Genomic DNA, 22,638 nt, shown 5'->3' with positions numbered 1-22,638 from the left:
TTCTCTTTCTCTTGTTATTGGGGGGCACAGACCCATGCTCATGGCAACTTGGTTTGCATAGGGATTACTTAAGGTGGTATGTGAGTGGAAATAAAATGGTTTAAAGTTAATGAAATTGAAAACTGAAAGGTTTATATTTATTAATAATAACGTATTGAGCTTGGCTTTTGTATTAATTAAATCTAGAACTGCGGGATCATAAATTATTTGATATTTCAAATAGGGCAAGTCATGGCACAAGAATTTTAACAACAGAAGAGATATTAGAATCCTATGGAAAGAAGAGAAAGTGGAAACATTTCAAAACCATCAATGGAGTTTTTGCACGCTCAGGTATGAAGCAAAAGATGACAAAAGATGTTTTAAGTGGATTTCATTTTAAGAGTATTTACATATTTGAATGTTCTTGAAATGTTTAATTTAACTTAAGTGTTTAATTTAACTTAAGTATTTAATAGAAGAAAATAGATTTGGTGTTCAATTCTGGAATATTAAGTATTGGAATTAATTATATAGTTGTGACATTTAATTGGAAATGCAGTATAACTCCAATTATCTGAAATTGGGTTCTCCGAAATACTAATTTTTCCAAATTTTTTTCGGAACTGAACTAATCTCATAGGTTGGAAAAAAAAATCACCCAACATGAAATTAGAGCGACAATTGTTCTAATTTCAGGAAACTCCCTCCCCTCTCTCTTTACATTTCTTCTTTACCTACCCCTATTGACCTTTTCTCTTCAACTCTCCCTCTCAAACTGCATCCCACTGTCTCCCAGCCCCAAGCAGTTGAAAGAATTCCTTGTCCTGGCGTCAAGGAGAGTGACTTCCCAGGCAGTAGAGATTTTGAGCTGGTCACGAGTGGGACTTTGGTGGGGCGGTGTCAGTGATTGCTGGTGGCGTTTGAGAGGGGGAGTGTGTGCAGGCAAAGACTGGGTCTGTCTCGGGCTCCAACATTGAGAACCAGTACGCGAAGCCAGAACAGCCACTGCCAGAATGAGCCCATGGGGAGACAGGAGTCCACCGACTTACCAATGAGTGTTCCACCGGCTTGGAAGCCTTCCCGGGGATTGACGGCAGTGGTGGAGAAATCTCGGAGATTGGCGGCAGTGTTGCAGGCAGCATTTTTTTGTGAGAATTAATCGTTATTTTAATGCTTAAAAAGCCTTCCCTTGTTGTTTGTTGTTGTTTAAACATTGATGCAAGTGATTTGTTGTTGCTACTGGGCTGTTTTTAAAAAAAAAAGTCCAATTATCTGGAAAAGAAAAACAGTTTATCCAACTTAGTCCTGGTCCCGACCATTTTGGATTATCTGAGTTGTAACTATAACAGAAAAATAGTTAATTTGATAACTTTCAGGTGCATTAGTTATATTAAAAATTCAATATTTTAGAAACAGTTTGTGAATAATCTGTTTCCTTTGACAGGCAAATATCATTTCTATGACAATTATTTTGACCTACCAGGAGCTTTGCTATGCGCACGAGTAGTGGATCTGTTGGATCAGGTGAGAAAGTTTTAGAGTTTCAATGCATTTTGCTTGTTCATTGAATTATAGAAGATGCAGGAATGTGAAAATTATTCATATCATTCTATTTTTTTCTGGTTATTAACTGGAAATTAAATTGTTTATTCAAATTCTATCCTTTTAATGATCTGCACAATTTCTATTAAAGCTTAAAAAAATTGCTCCAGAAAGGCTTACAAATTTTAAATTTGAAATGCAAACAAAAGCATGGATGTTGAAATTATCCAACAAAAACAAGTTCTGATCAGGTCAAGATGACAGCTGTGTGTCTCTGTTACAGAATAAGTTAATACAATTAAGGAATAAAATCTATCTTAAAGGTTAAGGTTAGATTGTGGGAGTTTAGTTTTTAGTTTACATTCTAAATATTAACATTTCACAAAAAAAATCTCATTTGGAATGCAAAAACCTGTGCAAATGGAGCCTTCATGTCTGCCATGAAGTAGGTGCTAATTGGACTGATGTAGGAAATGGACTATTGTCTTCAAAGGAACATGTTTGAACAGATGTCCAGGCTCAGAAACTGACCAATGTTTTATTGCTAAACTGTTGCCAGCATTCCAAATTTCTGCTGCTCTAAGAGGGGTTATGTGGGTTTGCAAATAGAGAGGCAAAAAACACCATACTGTGGGGTGGGGTGGGAGAGAGAGAGAGAGAGCGAGTCAGTTTTACTGCAGCAGTTGGCATTGAAGACTGCAAGTTTTGCAGACCTGCTGCAAGACTCCATTTGAAGATGGCTTTTGAGTTTTGAGCTATTCTAAACACTTGTAGTAAATTACAAGAGGCTTTGGCTGGTTATTTTGTTTCTCCTGAAATGGGGGAAAAAGAAGAACTCTTTGACGTAACCTGGAAGAAGAGGTTATCTCTTGGAAAAACCAACGGCGGTGGGGGGGGGGGGTGGGTGGACAAGTTTCTTCTGCTCGACACTGAAATTGCTGATTGAAGGAGATCAGTTTGTGTGTGTCCAACCAACAGCAAATATCTCTCTCTGAAATCAACAAAGACCTTCCTGAGCTGTAACAATTTAAGTTAAAGCACCAGAGCCTGGTGAACATCATAAATGTTAAATTCTGTGCACACTATGGAAAATTGCTTGATACCAGTGAACTTGAAGAAATGAAAAGTGAATGATTGGACAGGAAAACAAAGAACTTTCCTGAACACACAAACATTACATACATGTGCGCTTAGAATTAGAAGGGGGTTAAGTTAATAGTAACAAGTTAAATATTGATCTTATTCTTATATATGAAGAAAGTTAAAAACATTTTTGTCTAAATAACCATTGTTTTGGTGAATTTCTGTTATTGCTAGTTTATGAAAACTAAATTTCCAAATTTTGTTATCACATCGTTAATAGTAATGAGACAATTTTGAAATAAGTTGAAAGTGCAGACACTTTGTCTAAATTTTCAGAAATTATATTTTTTTATTCCAATCTTATTCAGAATTCTTAATGGCTGGAAATTGCTTTGCATATCTCCAATTAAAAAAGATGTAAAATATAATGGACATTTTTGAGTGCCTCAGTGCCCATTGGGAATTTCAATCCTTTACTTTTTGGAAGGGTTTTTATGTGGGCAGCACGTTTATTTCAGTTTAAAGTTTCTCAAATAATGTCAACAATGAAACAACAGTAATTTTGTGCTATTTTCAGATTTACTGATCAAAAATAATCTTTATTTCTTCAGGCACATCTGAAGGGCTAAAAGCTCATCTGATTTTTTTTTTGTCATTTTGCAATTTCGAAACAGAAGCTCACAGAAGTTTTCATTAAGCATGTTGAGGTCAAAATGAAGCACACCCTCACATCTTAGTTTCAGTATCAGTCCAGGCAGTTGTCGTCAATCTCCACTGTATTTCACAATAGGCTGCTGATTACTGCATTAGCGAGATTATCCAAACTCCATATTTGGGAAAAACAAATCATTTCCTTCAGGCACAGTAGGCCTGGGGATGTGAGGTATTGTTGGATTTGCCATTGTAGGCATACAGAGATTACGTGCAAGCAACATTGCACCTTACTAAGCATGCCTTCCTGTTGCATTGGATGGTCCCTGTGGCTCCCCACACCAAGGACATGCCTCCTGTAGGTATTGTGTTTCACCAACATCTATATGTCCTTTTACTGAATGAACTTGCGATCAATTAAAACAGTAACAGATGCTGTAATTAGCATAGTGTATAGTGGGGCATTATGCAGGGAAAGAAGTCAGTTCAGGTATCAAGCCCTTGCAGTTGCTCTGTTTAAGGAACATCATAAATTGTAGGATGACATTGTTTTACTACATTTTAGTTGGGTTAAAACAACAATTCTAGATGTTCTTCATGAACTTTTGTGTTAGATTTAAATGTAAACTATTAGCATTTCATTTGAATGAATCAGAATCTAGAACACAGTACATTTTTTTTAGAAAATGGAAAAATGTTTTTAGAAAATATTTCAAATGGATTTGATAGCTCTGAAATGCCAAGTTTTATTTCACAGTGTGGAATCCTTTTTCCTTCGAAAAATTTTGTATGCTTGCTATTGAAGACAGCATGTTTAAAATGTGATTATGGTTGTTTACCGCTGTTGTCTTTTTAGAACGTCTAATATGAGGGACTATTATTTACTTTGGAGTACTGATTATGTTGCAGGTGGTCACTTTTACACTCCATGATCCTCAAATAGTTCTTTCAAATAATGGACACATTCAGATTTAAAAAATAATTGCAATATAATGCATGCAAAATATTTTTCACTTTATTTCTCTCTTCTTTCCTGCCTTTGTTTTCTTTTGATTCAGGGAATAGTTTTATGATGTGTCTTGGAGTTTGCTGATCAGTTTTTAGAGAATGTTGGTTTAAATGCCGAACTGTAGTCGATAAAGCACATCCAGATGTCTGCATTTTTGCTGACCAGCTGCAAGGCTAATAAAGAATTATTTGGGAATGAAATTCATCAGATTTTCCTTCCTTTTTCATCACAAAGACTTGACTAGCATTAACCCCCCAAAGATGGGAAAAAAAACTTTCAAAATGGTGAAATAAATTTTATTCAGTTAATATCAGGGCAGAGTTTCAGCTTTCTTCTCAACTTGGCATGCAGAAACAAAGATGCAGAGAATAGGTCGATTATTTTTTTTTTTGATTTCTTAAGTGTAGCTGCAATATAGATGGAAAAAATAAAATGCAATTCTGATTATCCAAAATGGTCGGGACTGAGCCTATTTCAGATAAACGATATTCTCGGATAAATGGTCATTTTTTTAAAAGCAGCCCAGTAACAACAGCAATCACTTGTAACAGTGTTTAAACATCAACAAACGACAAAGTAAGGATTTTAAAGCTTGAAATTATGTTTAATTCTCACAAAAAAAAAACACTTGAACAAAATAAGATAACTCCAACACCAAAAACTCCATTCTACTCAGAGGTTTTTCAAAAAATTCCAAGATTTTTTCAACCTGTGACAGGTCGGCTCTAGGGAAAAAAAAAATGGATAACTGATTGTTTCAGATATCCTCATTAATCCAAAATTTTTCAATGGTGAACTGTAGCACACGCACACACACACGCACACACACACACGCACACGCACACGCACACGCACACACGCACACACACACACACGCACACACACACGCACACACACACGCACACACACACGCACACACGCACACACACACACGCACACACGCACGCACACACACACACACGCACACACACACACGCGCACACACACACACGCGCACACACACACACACACACACACGCACACACGCACACGCACACACGCACACGCACACACACACACGCACACACACACACACACACACACACACAAGGAGGCCGACCCCTGCGCTGTAGGGTTGGGTGAGTGATGGGCTGATCAAAGCCCAAGTAGGCTACTTTCAACCAGTCGAGTGTGAAAGTTTCTTACCTGCTGCCAATGTCCAAAACACAGATGGAGTTGTTATGTCTGAGGACACGGCATGGCCCTTCATAAGGCTGCTGTAGAGGTGGCCGGTGAGCCCCGCGCCAAGCAAACTTGTATTTATAGTCAGTAAAGTTCTTTGGGACGCAAGCGCAGGGTTGGCCATGGGGTCTAGGTTTAGCGGGGGCATGGGTGCCTAGGCATTCGTGTAGCTGGGACAATGTGGTTGCCGGGGGCTCCCCCAAGTCCTCGGGGGGCTGTCATGAATTCGATCGGTGTAACTAGGGGTGCGCCATAGACTAACTCGGCAGACGATGCCTTGAGGTCCTCCTTGGGTGTGGTGCAGATGCCTAATAGGACCCAAGGGAGTTCGTTGGCCCAGTAAGCCATGCAATTAAGGCTGCCTTAAGGTGTCTGTGGAACCTCTCTACCAACCCGTTGGTCTGTAGGTGATATGGCGAGGTGTGGTGGAGTTGGGTCCTCAGAGTGTGGGATAAGGCGGTCCACAGACTGGAAGTGAATTGGACACCCCCTGACCGATGTAAGGTTTTCAGGGACCCCAAAATGCACTACCCAAGTGTTGAGTAAAGTCTGTGTGCATGTTTCTGTGGAAGCCTCTGATAGTGGCATCCCCTCTGGCCATTTGGTCGACCATCGTGAAAAGGTAATGTGTGGCTCTGGATACACGTAGGGGCCCCACAATGTCAATGTGCACGCGGCTGAAGCGGCGATGTGCTGGCTCGAATGTCTGGTGGAGCTTTGATATGAGTCTAGATTTTGGATGACTGGCACTGAGTACAATTCCTGGCCCACAGGGTAACCTCTTTGTGGAGGCCATGCCAGACATACCTGTTCACCACCATTTTGACTGTAGTCCTGATGGTGGGGTGAGCCAAATTGTTGAAAACCCGCTTCTTCCAAGCAGCCAGAATGACAGGGCGAGGGTTAACTGTCGAGGTGTCGCAGAGCAGCGTGCGATTGCCGAGGGCGATCTGAATGTCCTCCAGTTGTAAGCTGGTGAGCACTGTCCGGTACACCTGAATGTCAGGGTCTGCTTGCTGCGTGCAAGCCCAGGCCACGTAGTCGATACCAGGGGTAGGATCGTGCATTGTCAGGATAGCCAGACGGGTTAGGGCATCAGCCACTAGGTTGGATTTGCTGGCTATGTGTTCAATGTTTGCTGTAAATTTGGAAATGTAGGACAAGTGCTGCTGTTGCCTGGCTGACCACGGATCTGACACCTTTCCGAAGGTGAAGGTTAAGGTGTGTGTGGTCTGTGCAAATTTTGAACTTCCTGCCCTCTAGGAAATAACAAAAGTGCCAAATTGACTGGTATAAGGCCAACAGTTCTCTCTCAAAGGAACTGTACTTGAGCTCTGGTGGCCTGAAATGTTTATTGAAAAAGGCCAGTGGTTGCTATTGTCCATTCAGCATTTGCTCAAGTACACCCCTGACCGCTGTGCTGGAGGTATCTGTCGTAAGGGCCGTTGGGGCATCTGTGGTTGCACAAGGAGGGTGTAATTGGCTAGGGTGCTTTTGGTGGCATGGAAGGCCTCAGTCACCTCCTGGGTCCATTGTATGTTTTTACGGGAGGTCTGCTGTGAGGTGAAAGAGTGGGCTCATGATGCAGGCTGCTGCAGTAATGAAGTGGTGACAAAAGTTGACCACTTTAAATAATCCCTATGCCATTGGTGCTCTGTGATTAGTAAGGGATTGCTTAAGGTGGCATGTGAGTGGGAAGGTAAGGATGAGAATCACTGCTCTAGACCCAATTGTTACTGAAATATTTTGCTTGAGAAAAATTGTCATTGGCCCATTTTCTTTGGAGTTATGAAACCATGCACATGACGAGTCAATTAGGTATGATTAAAACAGTGGTTTTCAAATTTTTTCTTTCCACCTACATAACACCTTAAGCAATCCTTAACTAATTTCAGAGCACCAAAGGCATAGGGAATACTTAAAGTGGTATGTGAGTGGAATGAAAAAGGTTGAGAACCATTGACCTAGAGGAAATCCATACAGATCAAGGGTTGAATGTACAGACTCCTTAGAGACAGCACTGGATTCAAATCCAGGTTGCTGTCACCGTAATAGCACTGCACTAAGCACAACACTCATATTGCTAAAATTTTGAAAAGTACTTTGCTTTTTTAAAAAATAATTATGATTTTCTATATCAATGGGAATGGTATCTTGCCCATGCAATCTTCATAATATAATCATTGGAGATGTGTACTTTCATTTTGGGTGAGACATGTAATATCTGATGTCCTATAGAATTTAAATGGTGAATGCAGTGAGTAAAATGATTATGTAAAGAGCTCAGCCCCATATTCCTGGCTGCCTCCAGGTGGGATTCACCTCATGGGGTTGTAGGTCAATTCTAATAATTTTGCTTTAAGAAAGGAGAAAACTCTGTACATTAGGCCTATGTTTGTGTGTGTATATATATATATATATATATATATATATATTTTTTTTTTTTTTTTTCTTGTTAGGCAGTTGTAGCTTGCTTGGTTGCATTGGCAAAATTAGTTTGGGAAATTCAGTTGCAGATGGGAAATTGTAGGAGTAATTTATAAATGAGTTTGTTTGCCTTGGAATCAAAGAATTTCACAAGTGGAACAAGGAGCAGGGATTCAAGATTCTGGATCACTGGGACCATTTCTGGGGTAGATGTGACCTGTACAGAAAGGATAGGTTGCACTTGAATCCCAGGGGATCTAGGATCCTGGCAGAAACATTTGTTAGGGCTCCTCAGGAGACTTTAAACTAGAATGGTTGGGGGGAGGGAACCAAATGGAAGAGAACAGCAAGGAGAAGGTTAGATTACAAACAGAAAGCTTGTAGGCAGTGTTTGAGGGTGGAAAGGCAGGTGATAGAGAAAGGAGATGCTCTGTACGAAGATGGAGGGGAGATGATAGAAAAAGAACATAATAGAGTTGTTTGTAAAGATAAGGGCAAACAGGATAAGTAATGGGAAATCCCTGAATTGCATATATTTTAATGCTAGGAGCATTGCAAGGAAGGTGAATGAGCTGAGGGTATAGATTGATACTTGGCAATATGATGTAGTAGCAATTAATGAAACCTGGTTGCAGGAGGGATGTGATTGGTAGCTAACTATTCCTGGATTTCGTTGCTTCAGGTGTGATTAAAATCGGAGGGGCAAGAGGGGATGGTATTGCATTGCTTGTCAGAGAAAATATTACAGCAGTGGTTAGGGGGGATAGATTAGAGGGCTCGTCCAGGGAGGCTATTTGGGTGGAAATGCGGAATGCGAAAGGGGTAGTTATACATATACACCTGTATGGAGAACGAGAACTAGAGGAGCAAATTTGAGGGAGATAGCAGATATTTGTAATAAACACAGGGTTGTGATAGTGGGAGATTTTAATTTTCCAAATATAGATTAGGAAACCCATTCTGTGAAAGGGCTGGATGGATTTGAATTTGTAAAATGTGTGCAGGATAGCTTTTTACAACAATACGTAGAGATACCGACTAAAGAAGGGGCAGTGTTGGATTTAATGTTGGGGAATGAGATAGGTCAGGAGACGAAGGTATGTGTTGGGGAGCACTTTGGGTCAAGTGATCATAGTGCCATTAGCTTCAATGTAATTATGGAAAGGGATCGGTCATGGGCGAGGGTTGAGTTTTTTGAGTGGGGAAAAGCTGGATTTGAGGAGATACGAAAGGATTTACAAGGTGTGGACTGGGACAATTTTTATGGTAAGGATGTAGTAGAGAAATGGAGATCTTTTAAAGGTGAAATTATTTTGAGGGTACAAAACATTTGTTCCTATTAATTTAAAATGCAGGGTCAAAAGTTTGAGAAAGCCATGGTTTTCAAGGGATATTGGAAATGGTTTGAAAAAAGAGGGAGACCTACAATAAATGTAAGATGTTTGGAGAATACATTGAATGCAAAAAAGAATCTTAAAGAAATTAGAAAAGCTAAAAAGAGGTTCGAGGTGGCTACAGCAACAGGGTGAAAATAAATTCAAAAGGTTTCTACAAATATGTTAACAGCAAAAGGAGAGTGAGAGATAAAATTGGTTCCTTAGAGAATCAGAGCAGACAACTGTGTGTGGAGCCAAATGAGATAGGGGAGATCTTGAACAATTTATTTTCTTCGCTATTTTTAACTAAGGAGAAGGATATTGAACTGTGCAGGGTAAAGGAAGCAAAGAGGGTAATTATGGAGACTCTTTGGCTTGGCTTCGCGGACGAAGATTTATGGAGGGGGTAAATGTCCACGTCAGCTGCAGGCTCGTTTGTGGCTGACAAGTCCGATGCGGGTCAGGCAGACACGGTTGCAGGGGAAAATTGACAAAAGGCAAAGGAGGAAAAACCCAACGCCCAACCCCAACCAACCAGTGAGGTGGGCTCTGTGGTCTTCTTCAAAGGAGGTTGCTGCCCGCCGAACTGTGAGGCGCCAAGATGCACGGTTTGAGGCGATATCAGCCCACTGGCGGTGGTCAATGTGGCAGGCACCAAGAGATTTCTTTAGGCAGTCCTTGTACCTTTTCTTTGGTGCACCTCTGTCACGGTGGCCAGTGGAGAGCTCGCCATATAACACGATCTTGGGAAGGCGATGGTCCTCCATTCTGGAGACGTGACCCACCCAGCGCAGCTGGATCTTCAGCAGCGTGGACTCGATGCTGTCGACCTCTGCCATCTCGACTACTTCGACGTTAGGAATGAAAGCGCTGCAGTGAATGTTGAGGATGGAGCGGAGACAACGCTGGTGGAAGCGTTCTAGGAGCCGTAGGTGATGCCGGTAGAGGACCCATGATTCGGAGCCGAACAGGAGTGTGGGTATGACAACGGCTCTGTATACGCTTATCTTTGTGAGGTTTTTCAGTTGGTTGTTTTTCCAGACTCTTTTGTGTAGTCTTCCAAAGGCGCTATTTGCCTTGGCGAGTCTGTTGTCTATCTCGTTGTCGATCCTTGCATCTCAGACGGCAAAGTCCTCCTCAGCGACAAGATCTCCATCCTCAACCGATGGTCAGAACACTTCCAATCTCTTTTCAGTGCCAACCGCTCATTCCAAGATTCCGCCCTGCTCCAGCTCCCTCAACAGCCCCTAAGGCTAGAGCTGGATGAGGTCCTCACCCAGGATGAGACATATAAGGCAATCGAACAACTGAAAAGTGGCAGGGCAGCAGGTATGGATGGAATCCCCCCAGAGGTCTGGAAGGCTGGCGGCAAAACTCTGCATGTCAAACTGCATGAGTTTTTCAAGCTTTGTTGGGACCAAGGAAAACTGCCTCGGGACCTTCGTGATGCCACCATCATCACCCTGTACAAAAACAAAGGCGAGAAATCAGACTGCTCAAACTACAGGGGAATCACGCTGCTCTCCATTGCAGGCAAAATCTTTGCTAGGATTCTCCTAAATAGAATAATACCTAGTGTCGCCGAGAATATTCTCCCAGAATCACAGTGCGGCTTTCGCGCAAACAGAGGAACTACTGACATGGTCTTTGCCCTCAGACAGCTCCAAGAAAAGTGCAGAGAACAAAACAAAGGACTCTACATCACCTTTGTTGACCTCACCAAAGCCTTCGACACCGTGAGCTGGAAAGGGCTTTGGCAAATACTAGAGCGCATCGGATGCCCCCCAAAGTTCCTCAACATGGTTATCCAACTGCATGAAAACCAACAAGGTCGGGTCAGATACAGAAATGAGCTCTCTGAACCCTTCTCCATTAACAATGGCGTGAAGCAAGGCTGTGTTCTCGCACCAACCCTCTTTTCAATCTTCTTCAGCATGATGCTGAACCAAGCCATGAAGGAGACTATAGTGATTAAGAAAGAGTAAATACTGGAGCTTTTGAAGCATATAAAGGTGTATGTCTCCAGGTCCTGACGGAAGTTTCCCCAGGACTTCGAGAGAAGTTCATGAGGAAATAGCAGAGGCTCTGACAGTGATTTTTTTTTTCAAAAGTCATTAGAGATGGGTATAGTGCCGGAAGATTGGTGTATTGTTAATGTGGTTCCTTTGTTTAAAAAGTGTTCAAGGAGCAAGCCTAGCAATTATCAGCCTGTAAGTTTGACATCTTTAATGGAACCTGTTCTTAGAGATAGCGTGTGTGTATATATAAGTATCGGGAGTGACAGGGCCTGATCAGAAATATTCAACACAGATTTGTGTATGGAAGATCATGTTTGACCAGTCTTGTTGAATTTTTTTGAAGAAGTGACTAGGAATGTTGATGAGAGTAGAGCAGTGGATGTTGTCTGTATGGATTTCAGTAAGGCCTTCAATAAGGTTCTGCATGGAAGGTTAATTAGGAAGGTTCAGTCGTTCGGTATTAATTTTGAGATAGTCAAATGGATTCAACAGTGGCTGGAAGGGAGATGCCAGAGAGTCGTAGTGAATAACTGTTTATCAGGCTGGAGGCCAGTGACAAGCAGTGTGCCTCCGGGATCTGTATTGGGTCCTTTGCTGTTTGTCATATACATTAATGATCTGGATGTTGGGGTGGTAAATTGGATTAGTAGATATTGGAGATGATCCTAAAATAGGTGGAATTGTGGATAATGAAGAAAATTTTCAAGGATTGCAGGAGGATTTGACTGCTTAGAAGAGTGGGCTGAAAGTTGGCAGATGGAGTTTAATGCTGATACGCGTGAAGTTCTTCATTTTGGAAGGAATTATCAAAACAGGACATGCATAGTAAATGGGAGGCCATTGAGGAATGCAGTGGAGCAGAAAGATCTAGGAATAATGGTGCATCATTCCCTGAAGGTAGAATCTCATGTGAATAGGGTGGTGAAGAACGCTTTCAGTATGCTGGCCTTTATAAATCAAAGCATAGAATACAGGTGTTGGGAAATGATGTTGAGACTGTTCAAGGCATTGGTGAGGTCAAATTTAGAGTAGTATGTGCAGTTCTGGTCACCAAAGTATAGGAAGAATATCAACAAATAGGGAGAGTGTAGAGAAAATCTATGAAAATGCTACCTGGGTTTCAGCATCTAGATTACAAAGAAAAGTTGAGCAAATTAGGTCTTTATTCTTTGGAGCATAGAAGGTTGAGAGAGGATTTGATAGAGCTATTTAAGATTGAGAGGGGTAGATACAGTTGATGTAGACAGGCTTTTTTCCATTGAGAGTAGGAGAGATTGAAACAAGAGGTCATAAGTTGAGGGGTAAAAGTTTAGAAGTAACATGAGTGGTAACTTCTTTAATCAGAAAATGGTGGATGTGTGGAATGAGTTTCCGGGAGAAGTGTGGCAGCAGGGTCAATTTTGTCATTTAAGGAAAAATTAGATAGGTATATGGATAGGAGGGGAATGGAAGGCTATGGGCAAGGTCCAGGTAGGTGGGACGAGAGGAGAGTACTTAGTTCGGCGCAGACTAGAAGGGCCAAAATGGCCTGTTTTCGTGCTGTATTTGTTAAATGGTTATTGGGTTGCATTTTAATGAATTACATGCAATGTGTGTGAAACTCAGCAGGTCAAACAGTGTCCTTTATATAGCAAAGATAAAAACACATAACCAATGTTTTGGGCTTGAGCCCTTCATCAAGGTGTAGAAAAAAAATGTTAGCATGCGTTCGTATAAAAAGGTGGAGGGGAGAGGTGTAGTTGCAGAGGCAGGAGGTATTAGGTGGAAAAGGGAGGGAGGACACAGCAGCAAGCAAGGGAAGGAGGGATGTTGTGGTAAAGTTGTATAAGACATTGGTAAGGCCATATGTGGAGTATTGTGTGCAGTTTTGGTCACCTAACTACAGGAATAATAACAATAAGAAAGAGTGGAGAGAAGATTTACTAGGATGTTGCTTGGAGTTCAGGAACTGAGATACAGAGAAAGGTTAAACAGGTTAGGAGTTTATCCCCTGGAGTGTAGAAGAATGAAGGAAGATTAGATTTGGATGCCTGCTGACATTTTTCCATTCCTCAATGTGAAGGGTTCAAGCCCAAAATACAGGTTATGTATTTTTATTTTTGCTATATAAAAGACACTGATCTGCTGAGTTTCTCCAGCATTGTGCTATTACTTCAACTACGATGTCTGCAAACTTTCTTGTCTTATGCATGCAATGTGTGCATGGCATTGGAGAGGGTCTATCCCTTCAGTGTAACACAGCACACGATAACTTCTTAAGTAGTATAGCTGATTTTGGTTGGTGGACTAATTTGTGGTGGATATTGTCATTTCCAATGTTATGGCGAAGTTGATATTTAGTACTTTTGCAAAAAAGATCATTTTGTAAGTTCAATTGTCTTTCGGATATAGTTAATTCTTGTTGTGATTTTTTTTGTGCTTTTGTCCATATTTTTCTTTTTCTATTCTGTTTTATGAACACATAATTTGAGCAAATATATGATCAAGAATTTCTGTTATTGAAGTATTTGCCATCTGTTTTTCCAAGATTCTGTTAATGCTGGTGCTCAAAATTTATGGGGATTTATCTTATTGATGTGTGATAACATTAATTATTGTGAGATTGAGTATATGCCAGTTTCTGCTGCCCATCATGTTTAGAACAATTGACATTTAGTAGTTGAATAAGTGACATTATATTTTAAAAAAATATCGATACTACATCTGGATTCCAGTTGAAATTGCATTCACTTGTTAATGTTGGTTAGCATTTAGGTGTACTTTCAAGTTTTGGATCCATGAAGTTTGAAGGTAAATGCGTTTGAAGTTAATACTCATAATCCATGTTTGTGTGATTGTGTGGTCAAATACTGCTTTAACCTCATTTACATGTTTGCAAATGACACCACTGTTGGAAGCTGAATCTTAGACAAGACAGTGTACAGGAAGGATATAGAGAATCTAGTGGTGTGGTGTCAGGACAGCAATCTCTTCCTTAAGGTCAGCAAAGTGAAATTGCTGGCCATCAACTTCAGGAAGCAGGGTGGAGCACAGATACTAATTTGTATTAATGGTGCTGAAGAGAGATGGGTATCTGGCTGTAAATATCACCAATATCTGCTCTAGTCTAATCACATTGACACCATGGCTAAGAAGGTGTACTCATATATTTTACCTGTGAAACCTAAAGAAATTTAATGTCCCCCAGTATCTCCACTAATTTTTATAGAAAGTATCCTGTTCAGATGTATCACATCTTGGTGCAGAAATTGCTCTGCCCAAGATTACAAGAAATTGCAGAGTTGTGAATGCAACTCAGACCATCACACAAACCAACCTCTCCTCCTTTAACTCCATCTACTCTTTCCATTGCATCAGAAAAAGAGCTGACTTTCCATGGTCATACTCTTATCTCCTTCCCACTCCTCTTGTTGTGCAGAAGATACGAGGTTGAAAGCACACACCTTTAGTCAGTTTTTTTTCCATGAGGAAAAGCCATAGCCTGAAATAGAAAGGTACCTCCTTCCATTGCATAAAAGAGGAAGCTAAAGGCCAAGTGGCTTGAAAAAAAAACCCAACTAAACTAATGGCCAGTTGTATTTTTATTGATATTTATTGCACAAAAATGCTTAGAAAATGTACTCATTTTGCTGTGAAAGGTAACATTCTATTTATTCGAAGAGCTCTTGCCAACCCCCTTGGTTTGTTGGATTTCAACCAAGCTTCATTGGATTTGTGTGCTTCTCAATATCTCTTTTCCCTAAAAGTCACAATATTTGCTTTAAATAATGAAAAGAACATAGCCTTCTCAAAGGAAAATAAGGGTGCCATATTTTTAACATTAAAATAAAAAATGCAAGAAATAGTCATTGAGTCATATAGCATCTATGAAGGGAGATTCAGAATTATTCTTTCCATTTAGTCCACCAGAATTTGAAGAAGTTATAAGTTGACCATGGTTTAAGTCTCAACAAAAAAAGGTTGTGGGTGATGTGAAGAAAACAAAGGACATGTCAGTGAGGATCATCACCAAGAAAAACTAGTATTCTGGTGTCTCTAGTTGAAAAAGGATGGTGAGTGTTTGTTCATTTTAGCAAATTTACCTGAAATAAATTTGCATAGGAAGAGAAGAAAGGAGAGTAGCTGAGTGGGGAAAAAGTGTTGGATGCAAAAGACCATGGTTGCTGAAAATTTGAAATAAAAGAGAATACAGAAACGACTCTATAGATTTTGGCGGCACATTTGGTGTAGCAGTTGGTACAATGCCTTTACTGCGCCAGGAATTGGGACCAGATCTGGGTTGAGTCCTGCGCTGTCAGTCAGGAGTTTGTACATTCTCCCCATAGGTTTTCTTTGGGGGCTCGGGTTTCCTTCCACCTTCAAAAATGTACTGGGGTGAAGGTTAATGGGTTGTAAATTGGCCGGCATGCACTCGTAGGGCCAAATTGGCCAGTTACAGTGTTGAAGTCTAATTTGAATAATCTAATTAAATAATCAGGCAACTCAAGAGTAAAAGTAGAATTGAAGTTGTATACAACTTCATCAACAAGAAATAGGTTTCTGTAATTATTGAATTCAGTACTGAGGAATACAATGAGCATAAAATGAATCGTTGTTTACTTGCAAGTGGGGTTTGGGGTTGGAAAGGGTATTGGGCACGAACCTATTCTTGAGAGGGTGACAGAGATGGACCAAATGGAAGTACAAAAAGATGGAAAATGATGAGTGAATGTAGCCTGGCAAGCTGGAAGCAAGGATTGTTCCACATGTCTCCAAAGAGATAGGTTTTGCTTGGGGCCATATTGTTCCTATCAGTTTGAATGAAATGAATTAGAATAGAGAACAATGCCAGAACAATTTCATCCAGGCCTTGAAATGTAGTGGAAGAAAACTGATTGGATTTTTGTTCAACGAAGAAATAAAAAACCCTTTTAGAGAGATTTGGATGGCTGTTTGAAGCTAAGCCCATTGTTTGCCAGAAATTAGAAGCAGACTTGATTGTGGAAGGTGTCCAACCCTCATGGATGTAAATAGGAAGAGGGTTGAAAAAGCGAGAAGGAATAGAATCAAAGTCGATGAATTAAGGTCTGCGGACAAGACCATTCCAAAATATGGATCTCTTCGAACAATCTTGCTTATGGACATGAGGGAAAAGGTGGAAGCAGACTTCACATAGTTGGGAAACTAAAGGGGTGGAGGAATGTTATGAAGGAAACAAGGTAAGTAACTGTCCGGAGGTAAACATTTGATGATCAATTGAGGGATAATCCTGGACCCTCAATACCTGATTCGTCAGGAAGGCGCTGAGGCACTTGGAGCACTATCGAGATTGTCCTCTCCAGCTACATCATTTGCCATATGTAGCTGCAGAGTATTGGCCAAATATCAATGCACTGAGATAATCACTGAGGTCTCCCTTTCCTTTATTGATGACGTATCAGCAGCTTTGCCTAAATAGGGCTCAAAAGAATCATGGAGGACTCTTTCCATCCAGTGCACAGTATCTTTAACTGACTACCAACAGGAAGAAGGTGTAGGAGCATCTATTTCAGGACTGCTAGGCTGGGAAATTGCTTCTTCACACAGAATGTGATATTGATCAATAGTGTCATGTAACAATAAATCATAACAACATATTTATACTCTATATAATATATATATATATATATATATATTTTTTTTTTTAAATTATCTCAACTGAGGAGAGGAGAATCCTATCTAAGGTGAACTCACACAAGGCAGCAGGACCAAATAAGCCAGGTACTGAAGGACTGCGCAGACTAACTGATGTACTTATGGACATCTTCATACTTTACTGCAGCAATCCATTGACTCAGTGGGTTTCAAGATGGCTGCCATCATCCTGGTTCCAAAGAGGGTGACAATAACAGACCTTAATGACTACCACCCTGTGGCACTGACCTCCACCATTATGAAATGCTTCGAGCGTCTGGTGATGGAATTCATCAAAGCACACCTCTCAGAGATGCAGGACCCATTTTGATTCATAAATAGAAGAAACCATTCTACTGGTAACACTATACCTTGTCCCTCCACTCTGTCTTGAACCACCTGGAGATGGACTCCTCATATGCTAGGCTGCTGTTCAACAACTTCAGATCTGTGTTTTATACGATCATTCCCCAGAATGATGGAGAGTGGTGGAGAAGCTGTCCTCGCAGGGCCTCAACAGCCCTTGCTTTAATTACATTCTAGACTTCTTAATGGAAAGACCACAGTCTGTCTGGGCCAGCAGCAGAATATCAAGTACTATCACACTAACCACTGGAGCACCTCAGTGCTAAGCCTGTTTCTGTTCATGCTACTGACTTACGACTACAACACCAGATTCATCTTCTACAGAGTCATCGTTAATTGACAAGACAATAGTTGGCCTCATCAACAACAATGATGAGGTGTACCAGATGGAAGAGTTGGAAAATCTCATGATATCGTGTGCGAATAATAGCCTGAGTCTTCATGTGCACAAGACAAAGGAGATGATTGTGAATTTCAGGAGGACTAGACTTCCTGAGAAGATTGAGGCAGGCATGGCTGCTACTGGCCACCATCATGTCATCTTTATACAGGAGGTCTATGGAGAGCATCCGGGATGGCTGCATCACATTGTGGTATGGTTGCTGTAGAGAATTAGATTGGCGGTCAATCCACAGGACCATAAGAGGGACAGAGAGGATCACTGGGGTCTCACTGCCCTTACCCCCCCCACCAAATTGATGTGATGTACCACAATTGTTTGGAAGGCACGAAAAATCATTGAGGACCCCTACCACCACACACTCAGCATCTTTCAGCTGTTCCGGTTGAGAAAGAGATAGAGGAGGTTCAGAGGCAGAAACAGCAGGCAAAGAAACGACTTTTTCTCATGGGCAGTGAGACTGTTGAACGAATGAATGAACCGTTCATACTAATTCTCCAAGACTCTAATATTTATTAAATATTTTTTTTTTAAATTTTAGAAATATCTATGTATACTGCTTATGTAATTGCTTGTGTGTTATGTCTGGATATATGTTTGCCTGTTTTTGCACAGAGGACTGGAGAACACTTTTTTGACAGATTGTACAGTTTATTTGTTTGTAAAAGGAAGAAAGTTTGTGTAATCAACATTTTTTTCAGTATCTACCATTCTACCAGGCTCTGTCCCAATACATTAACCTCCATAATTTTTGCCACCTACAACATGATGCCACCACCAGACTTATCTTTTGCTTAACCTTGATAAAGGGCTTAGACCCGAAACATCAGTTATGTATTTTTACCGTTGCTATATAAAGGAAACAGTTTGACCTGCTGCGTTTCTCCAGCTTTGTGTATTTTCATCTTTCCCTCTCTGTCTTCCATAGGGGCTGCTCCGTTCATGACTCCTTTGTCCACTCATCCCTTCCCATTAATTGGCCTCTTGGTACCTTCTCCTATGACTGCAGGAGGTGCCACACTTGTGCCCACAATTCCTCTCTCATGTACAGTCGGGGCCCCAAACAGTCCTTTCTAGTGAAGCAACACTTCACGTGTATCTGCAGGAGTCACCTACTGCATCCGGTGCTCCACTTGTGGCCTTCTCTACATCAGAGAGACTGGATGTCGGCTGAGAGATCTCTTTGTTGAGCACCTTCTCTCTGTCTACATCAGTGACAGGGATCTCCCAGTGGCCAACCTTTTCAATTCTGTGCCCCACATCCATGCTGACAAGTCTGTCCATGGCCTTGTGTACTGTCAAACCAAGACCACCAGTAATTTTGCTCTGTGGGCACCTTCAAACTGGAAGGTATTAACATCGACCTCTTTGATTTCTTCCTTTTCTCTCTCCCCGTTCCCTCTTGTCTTGTTTCCTCCAGCTTTCCACCCCTTTCCCCTTCCATTCACAGAGCCATCCCTCTCCCCCTTGTTTGTTGGTGTTCCCTCCCTCCCTTATCCACCTATTATCTCCTACCTGAAGGATCGTGCTCCTCCCCCACCTTTTTGCTTTGGTACCTGCCCACATTTTGTCATTCCTCGATGAGGAACTTGAAAGCCTGAAATATGTATGTATCTTATAAAGTACACTGTTTGACCTGCTGAGTTTCTCAGCATTGAGCTTTTATTTTTTTTTCAGTGAGAACATGCTGAAATAGTTCACACTAGGATGTTAAGTTATCCTACTGAAAACTGTTCAGAAAATAACATCTAAACATAGATGTTTTTAGGAACTGAAATTTGGTGAAAAGAAAATTCTGATAAATTGGAAAAGCTTTAAACATTTATAATTGAAGAACAGTGTCAGAAGGAATTTGAAAAGGCCCTTTTGAAAGGGATGGCACAGTTAATGTAACAGTCAGCACAAAACTGTTACAGTTCCAGTGCTGTCTATTAGGAGTTTGTATGTTCTCCCTGTGTCTGTGTGGGTTTCTTCTGGGTGCTCCAGTTTCATCGCACCCTTGAAAATGTACAGGTTAATTCGGATATTTGGGCGGCATGGGCTAGTGGGCCATCAGGGCCTGTTACTATGCTGTATTTCTAAATTGAATTAAATTAAAAAATAAATTAAATACATACTTAAATGGATATGAACTGGACATTGCCATATATGTTGATAAAGAACCGAGCAAAGTTTCTAAGCTATGTGGAAAAAGTGTCCAAAGAGTTCCATACGAGAGAACCTATAGCAGTGACTAGAGACCACCCAATGAATAAGAAGACTCTGAGTCAGGGATTTGGAGAAGAACTCCTCAAGTCTAACCCATCCAACCAGCCAGAGCAACTCAGTACTTGGAGGGGAAACCACCTAGGAACACTAAGTGCTGTAGGTTTCTTGTGAGGGGCGCTGGACAAAGTAGCAACTCTCTACCTTACGGTAGACAAAAGTTAAAGAATTTCATGCATGTTACACTCTAAATGTAGTATTACGTGACAATAATGGAACCTTTTACCTTTTTATTTGAATACAAGTCGTGAGTTTTGGAATATGTGAGAGAACTAAAGAGCTGTTTAACTTAAAAAAGTCATGAAATTAAAGAGTTGGATGGTTATTTGAACTATGAACTACTCATAGTTATCAGGTAAAGTCATTGTGTGGTGTGTTATCATGTGCTGAATAAAATGAGCAAAGATGCACCCTTCAACTTCCAATAAATCCTGAAGTTGAGAAATTTGATCTGTATTCCAGGTGCTGACCCACCAGGGTTTAAGTACTGAAAGATATTGTTATGACTCTAAAAAGGCCTTTTCACTTTGGAGACCTGCTAAGTTGGCATGTGAACAACTAGTTTTGAAAATCCAGTTCCAAGAATCTGGTTCTGTGTGCCTTTCACATTTCCAACTCAGTATTGCAGAGCTAAGGGGGGCTCAACCTCCAGCAGTGATGACCTGAGTGGCATATTATGTACTCACAGGCAATGAATGCTATGTTCAATAAGAAGATGACCCACACCTCACTTCAGCCCCTCACTCTCCGCGTTTTGTGGGTTGTGGTTGTGGGGTGTGTATATAAGTGTTATTTGATGGGTCTCAAAGGCAAGGACTCTGAATGCAGTTTTGTAGTAAATGATTTTATTTACAAAAGACGGGTGTTGGAAAATGATAACGGGGATAGCACACAAACGAGTGTGTGAAAGTTACACTGGCAATGAAACATATGCACATAATTTATAATGAGCCTGGGAAAATCGCACCAGCAATGAAACACTGGTGTAAAAATGGTATCTTTCCACCCAACCATCAGAACTGCCGGAAGTAATTGAGGATTAAAAAAAAAGTCCATACCACAAATGTTCATTTTGATGAACAATATGTTGACTGTTTGTAGTCATTCCAACAATCTCCTGTTGTTCTCATTCTGCACTCTTTCCATATGCTAGTTAACATTTCTCTGCTGTGATCTCATCTTTTTTATCTCTCCATTCCCTGCCTCTTTAAGAACCACCCACGCATGCATGAATACCATCAGTGCATCACTAATGGGACCTGGCATACCGGGTCACCCAGTCACATTGGGGCCGATTTGAAATGGATTGGCTTTGATACTACCTTCTTAGGCTGTTAATTTCTGGGTCGATTTGGACTCCATTACCGGGTTGGGAACATTCACACTGGCAGGTAACCTGGTAAAATGCTGGTTAATTCCCACTTTCAAGTGCCAGTGTGAAAGGGGCTTTATAATTCCTGAAACACCAAACTCGAAATATCACTTGGCTAATCTTTGTTTTTATTGCATCTTCAAGACTTCAACATATTTGAAGATAATTTTTCTTTCATCAATTCATGTGAACTTAAAAATCATTTTGTTATTTTGCAAGTCCACTGTTATCACTTCCTTTGAAGAAAATGTTGGTATTATCCTTATTTCTGCTGTTCCTCTTTGTGGAATATTATTTGCTATCTTCTCATCTGTGGGAACAGTTCTAGAATCAGTGAAATTTTGAAAGATGAGATCCAGTGCTGCCATTATTTCCATATCTACCAGAACCATTGGATGAAAGTCATCAGGTCCTAGTCTTCAGTCCCATTTTTATAATGATTTTAATTGCTTTGAGCTCACTGGATCTAGCCTTCCACCATCTTGTTAAGGGAACCAGCTAGTCTAATATTGAATATGTTCAATATTGTGAGATAAATCTGTAAATTGATCCAAGACATGAGGCTCAATTATAGATTTAATCTAATCTTTCAAAATGGATGTTCAAATGTCAAGTACATCATACAGTAAATACGTGAATGTTTTTAGATTTTGGAATCATTTAATGGAATGATTTCTCTCGGTATTTTTCAGACTATATTTCTGTATTTTTAAAAAAAATCCATGTTTGATTTTAGCTGCTTATGAATACAATAGTTTCTTAAATCGTTGAACCAATCATTTAAAATATTCAAACTTTTGTTACAGAATAGAAATGTAAAGAAATACGAGTTCTGGAAGGATGTTATTGCTTCCATAGAATACAATTACAAAGCATCTGCTTTCAAAGGTAAGGTTGTTATTTCCTGTCCATAAAGAGTTTTACTAGACTGTTATGGTAAATGGCATTTTGGATTGTCAGTCCTTAAAAAAAAAAGTTCATATCAGGAATCTTATGGTGAGTCACTGTTCGTGGGCCAGTTGAAGTTGAACTGTTGTAGCTGTTTTATATTTCATTAAGATTGAACCTTTCCAGGACCAGTTTTGAAAATAATTTACCTGACACGTCTAGTGAAAAACTCAATGTCCCAATTGCATGAAATGTTATGGCAGTATAAATAAACTCAGTTGCATGCCATCTGAAAAATATTTAAGTCGCTATGAAATTTACAAATAGTTTGAACTTTTGGTCTATTACTTGTATTCCAATGTGGCACTGTGGTGAGATTCCTGTCA

General features: G+C 40.4%; 1 protein-coding gene across 2 annotated transcripts in view; it reads left to right on the top strand.

Annotated features, from left to right (window-relative positions):
* Nucleotides 1–22,638, top strand: part of nt5dc1 (5'-nucleotidase domain containing 1) — a 725,609-nt gene that overhangs the window by 110,024 nt on the left and 592,947 nt on the right. For both annotated transcript variants that reach the window (XM_069886815.1, XM_069886814.1), the window contains 3 exons: nt 224–333; nt 1,427–1,506; nt 22,171–22,252. In XM_069886815.1, coding sequence (XP_069742916.1) covers nt 224–333; nt 1,427–1,506; nt 22,171–22,252 — 272 coding nt within the window. The remainder of the gene's footprint in view (nt 1–223; nt 334–1,426; nt 1,507–22,170; nt 22,253–22,638) is intronic.

This window comes from Narcine bancroftii, chromosome 6 (genome assembly GCF_036971445.1).
Source record: "Narcine bancroftii isolate sNarBan1 chromosome 6, sNarBan1.hap1, whole genome shotgun sequence".
Classification (NCBI taxonomy): Eukaryota; Metazoa; Chordata; class Chondrichthyes; order Torpediniformes; family Narcinidae; genus Narcine; species Narcine bancroftii.
Note: the sequence above shows the minus strand (reverse complement) of the source record. Positions and strands in the feature narration are given on the sequence as shown.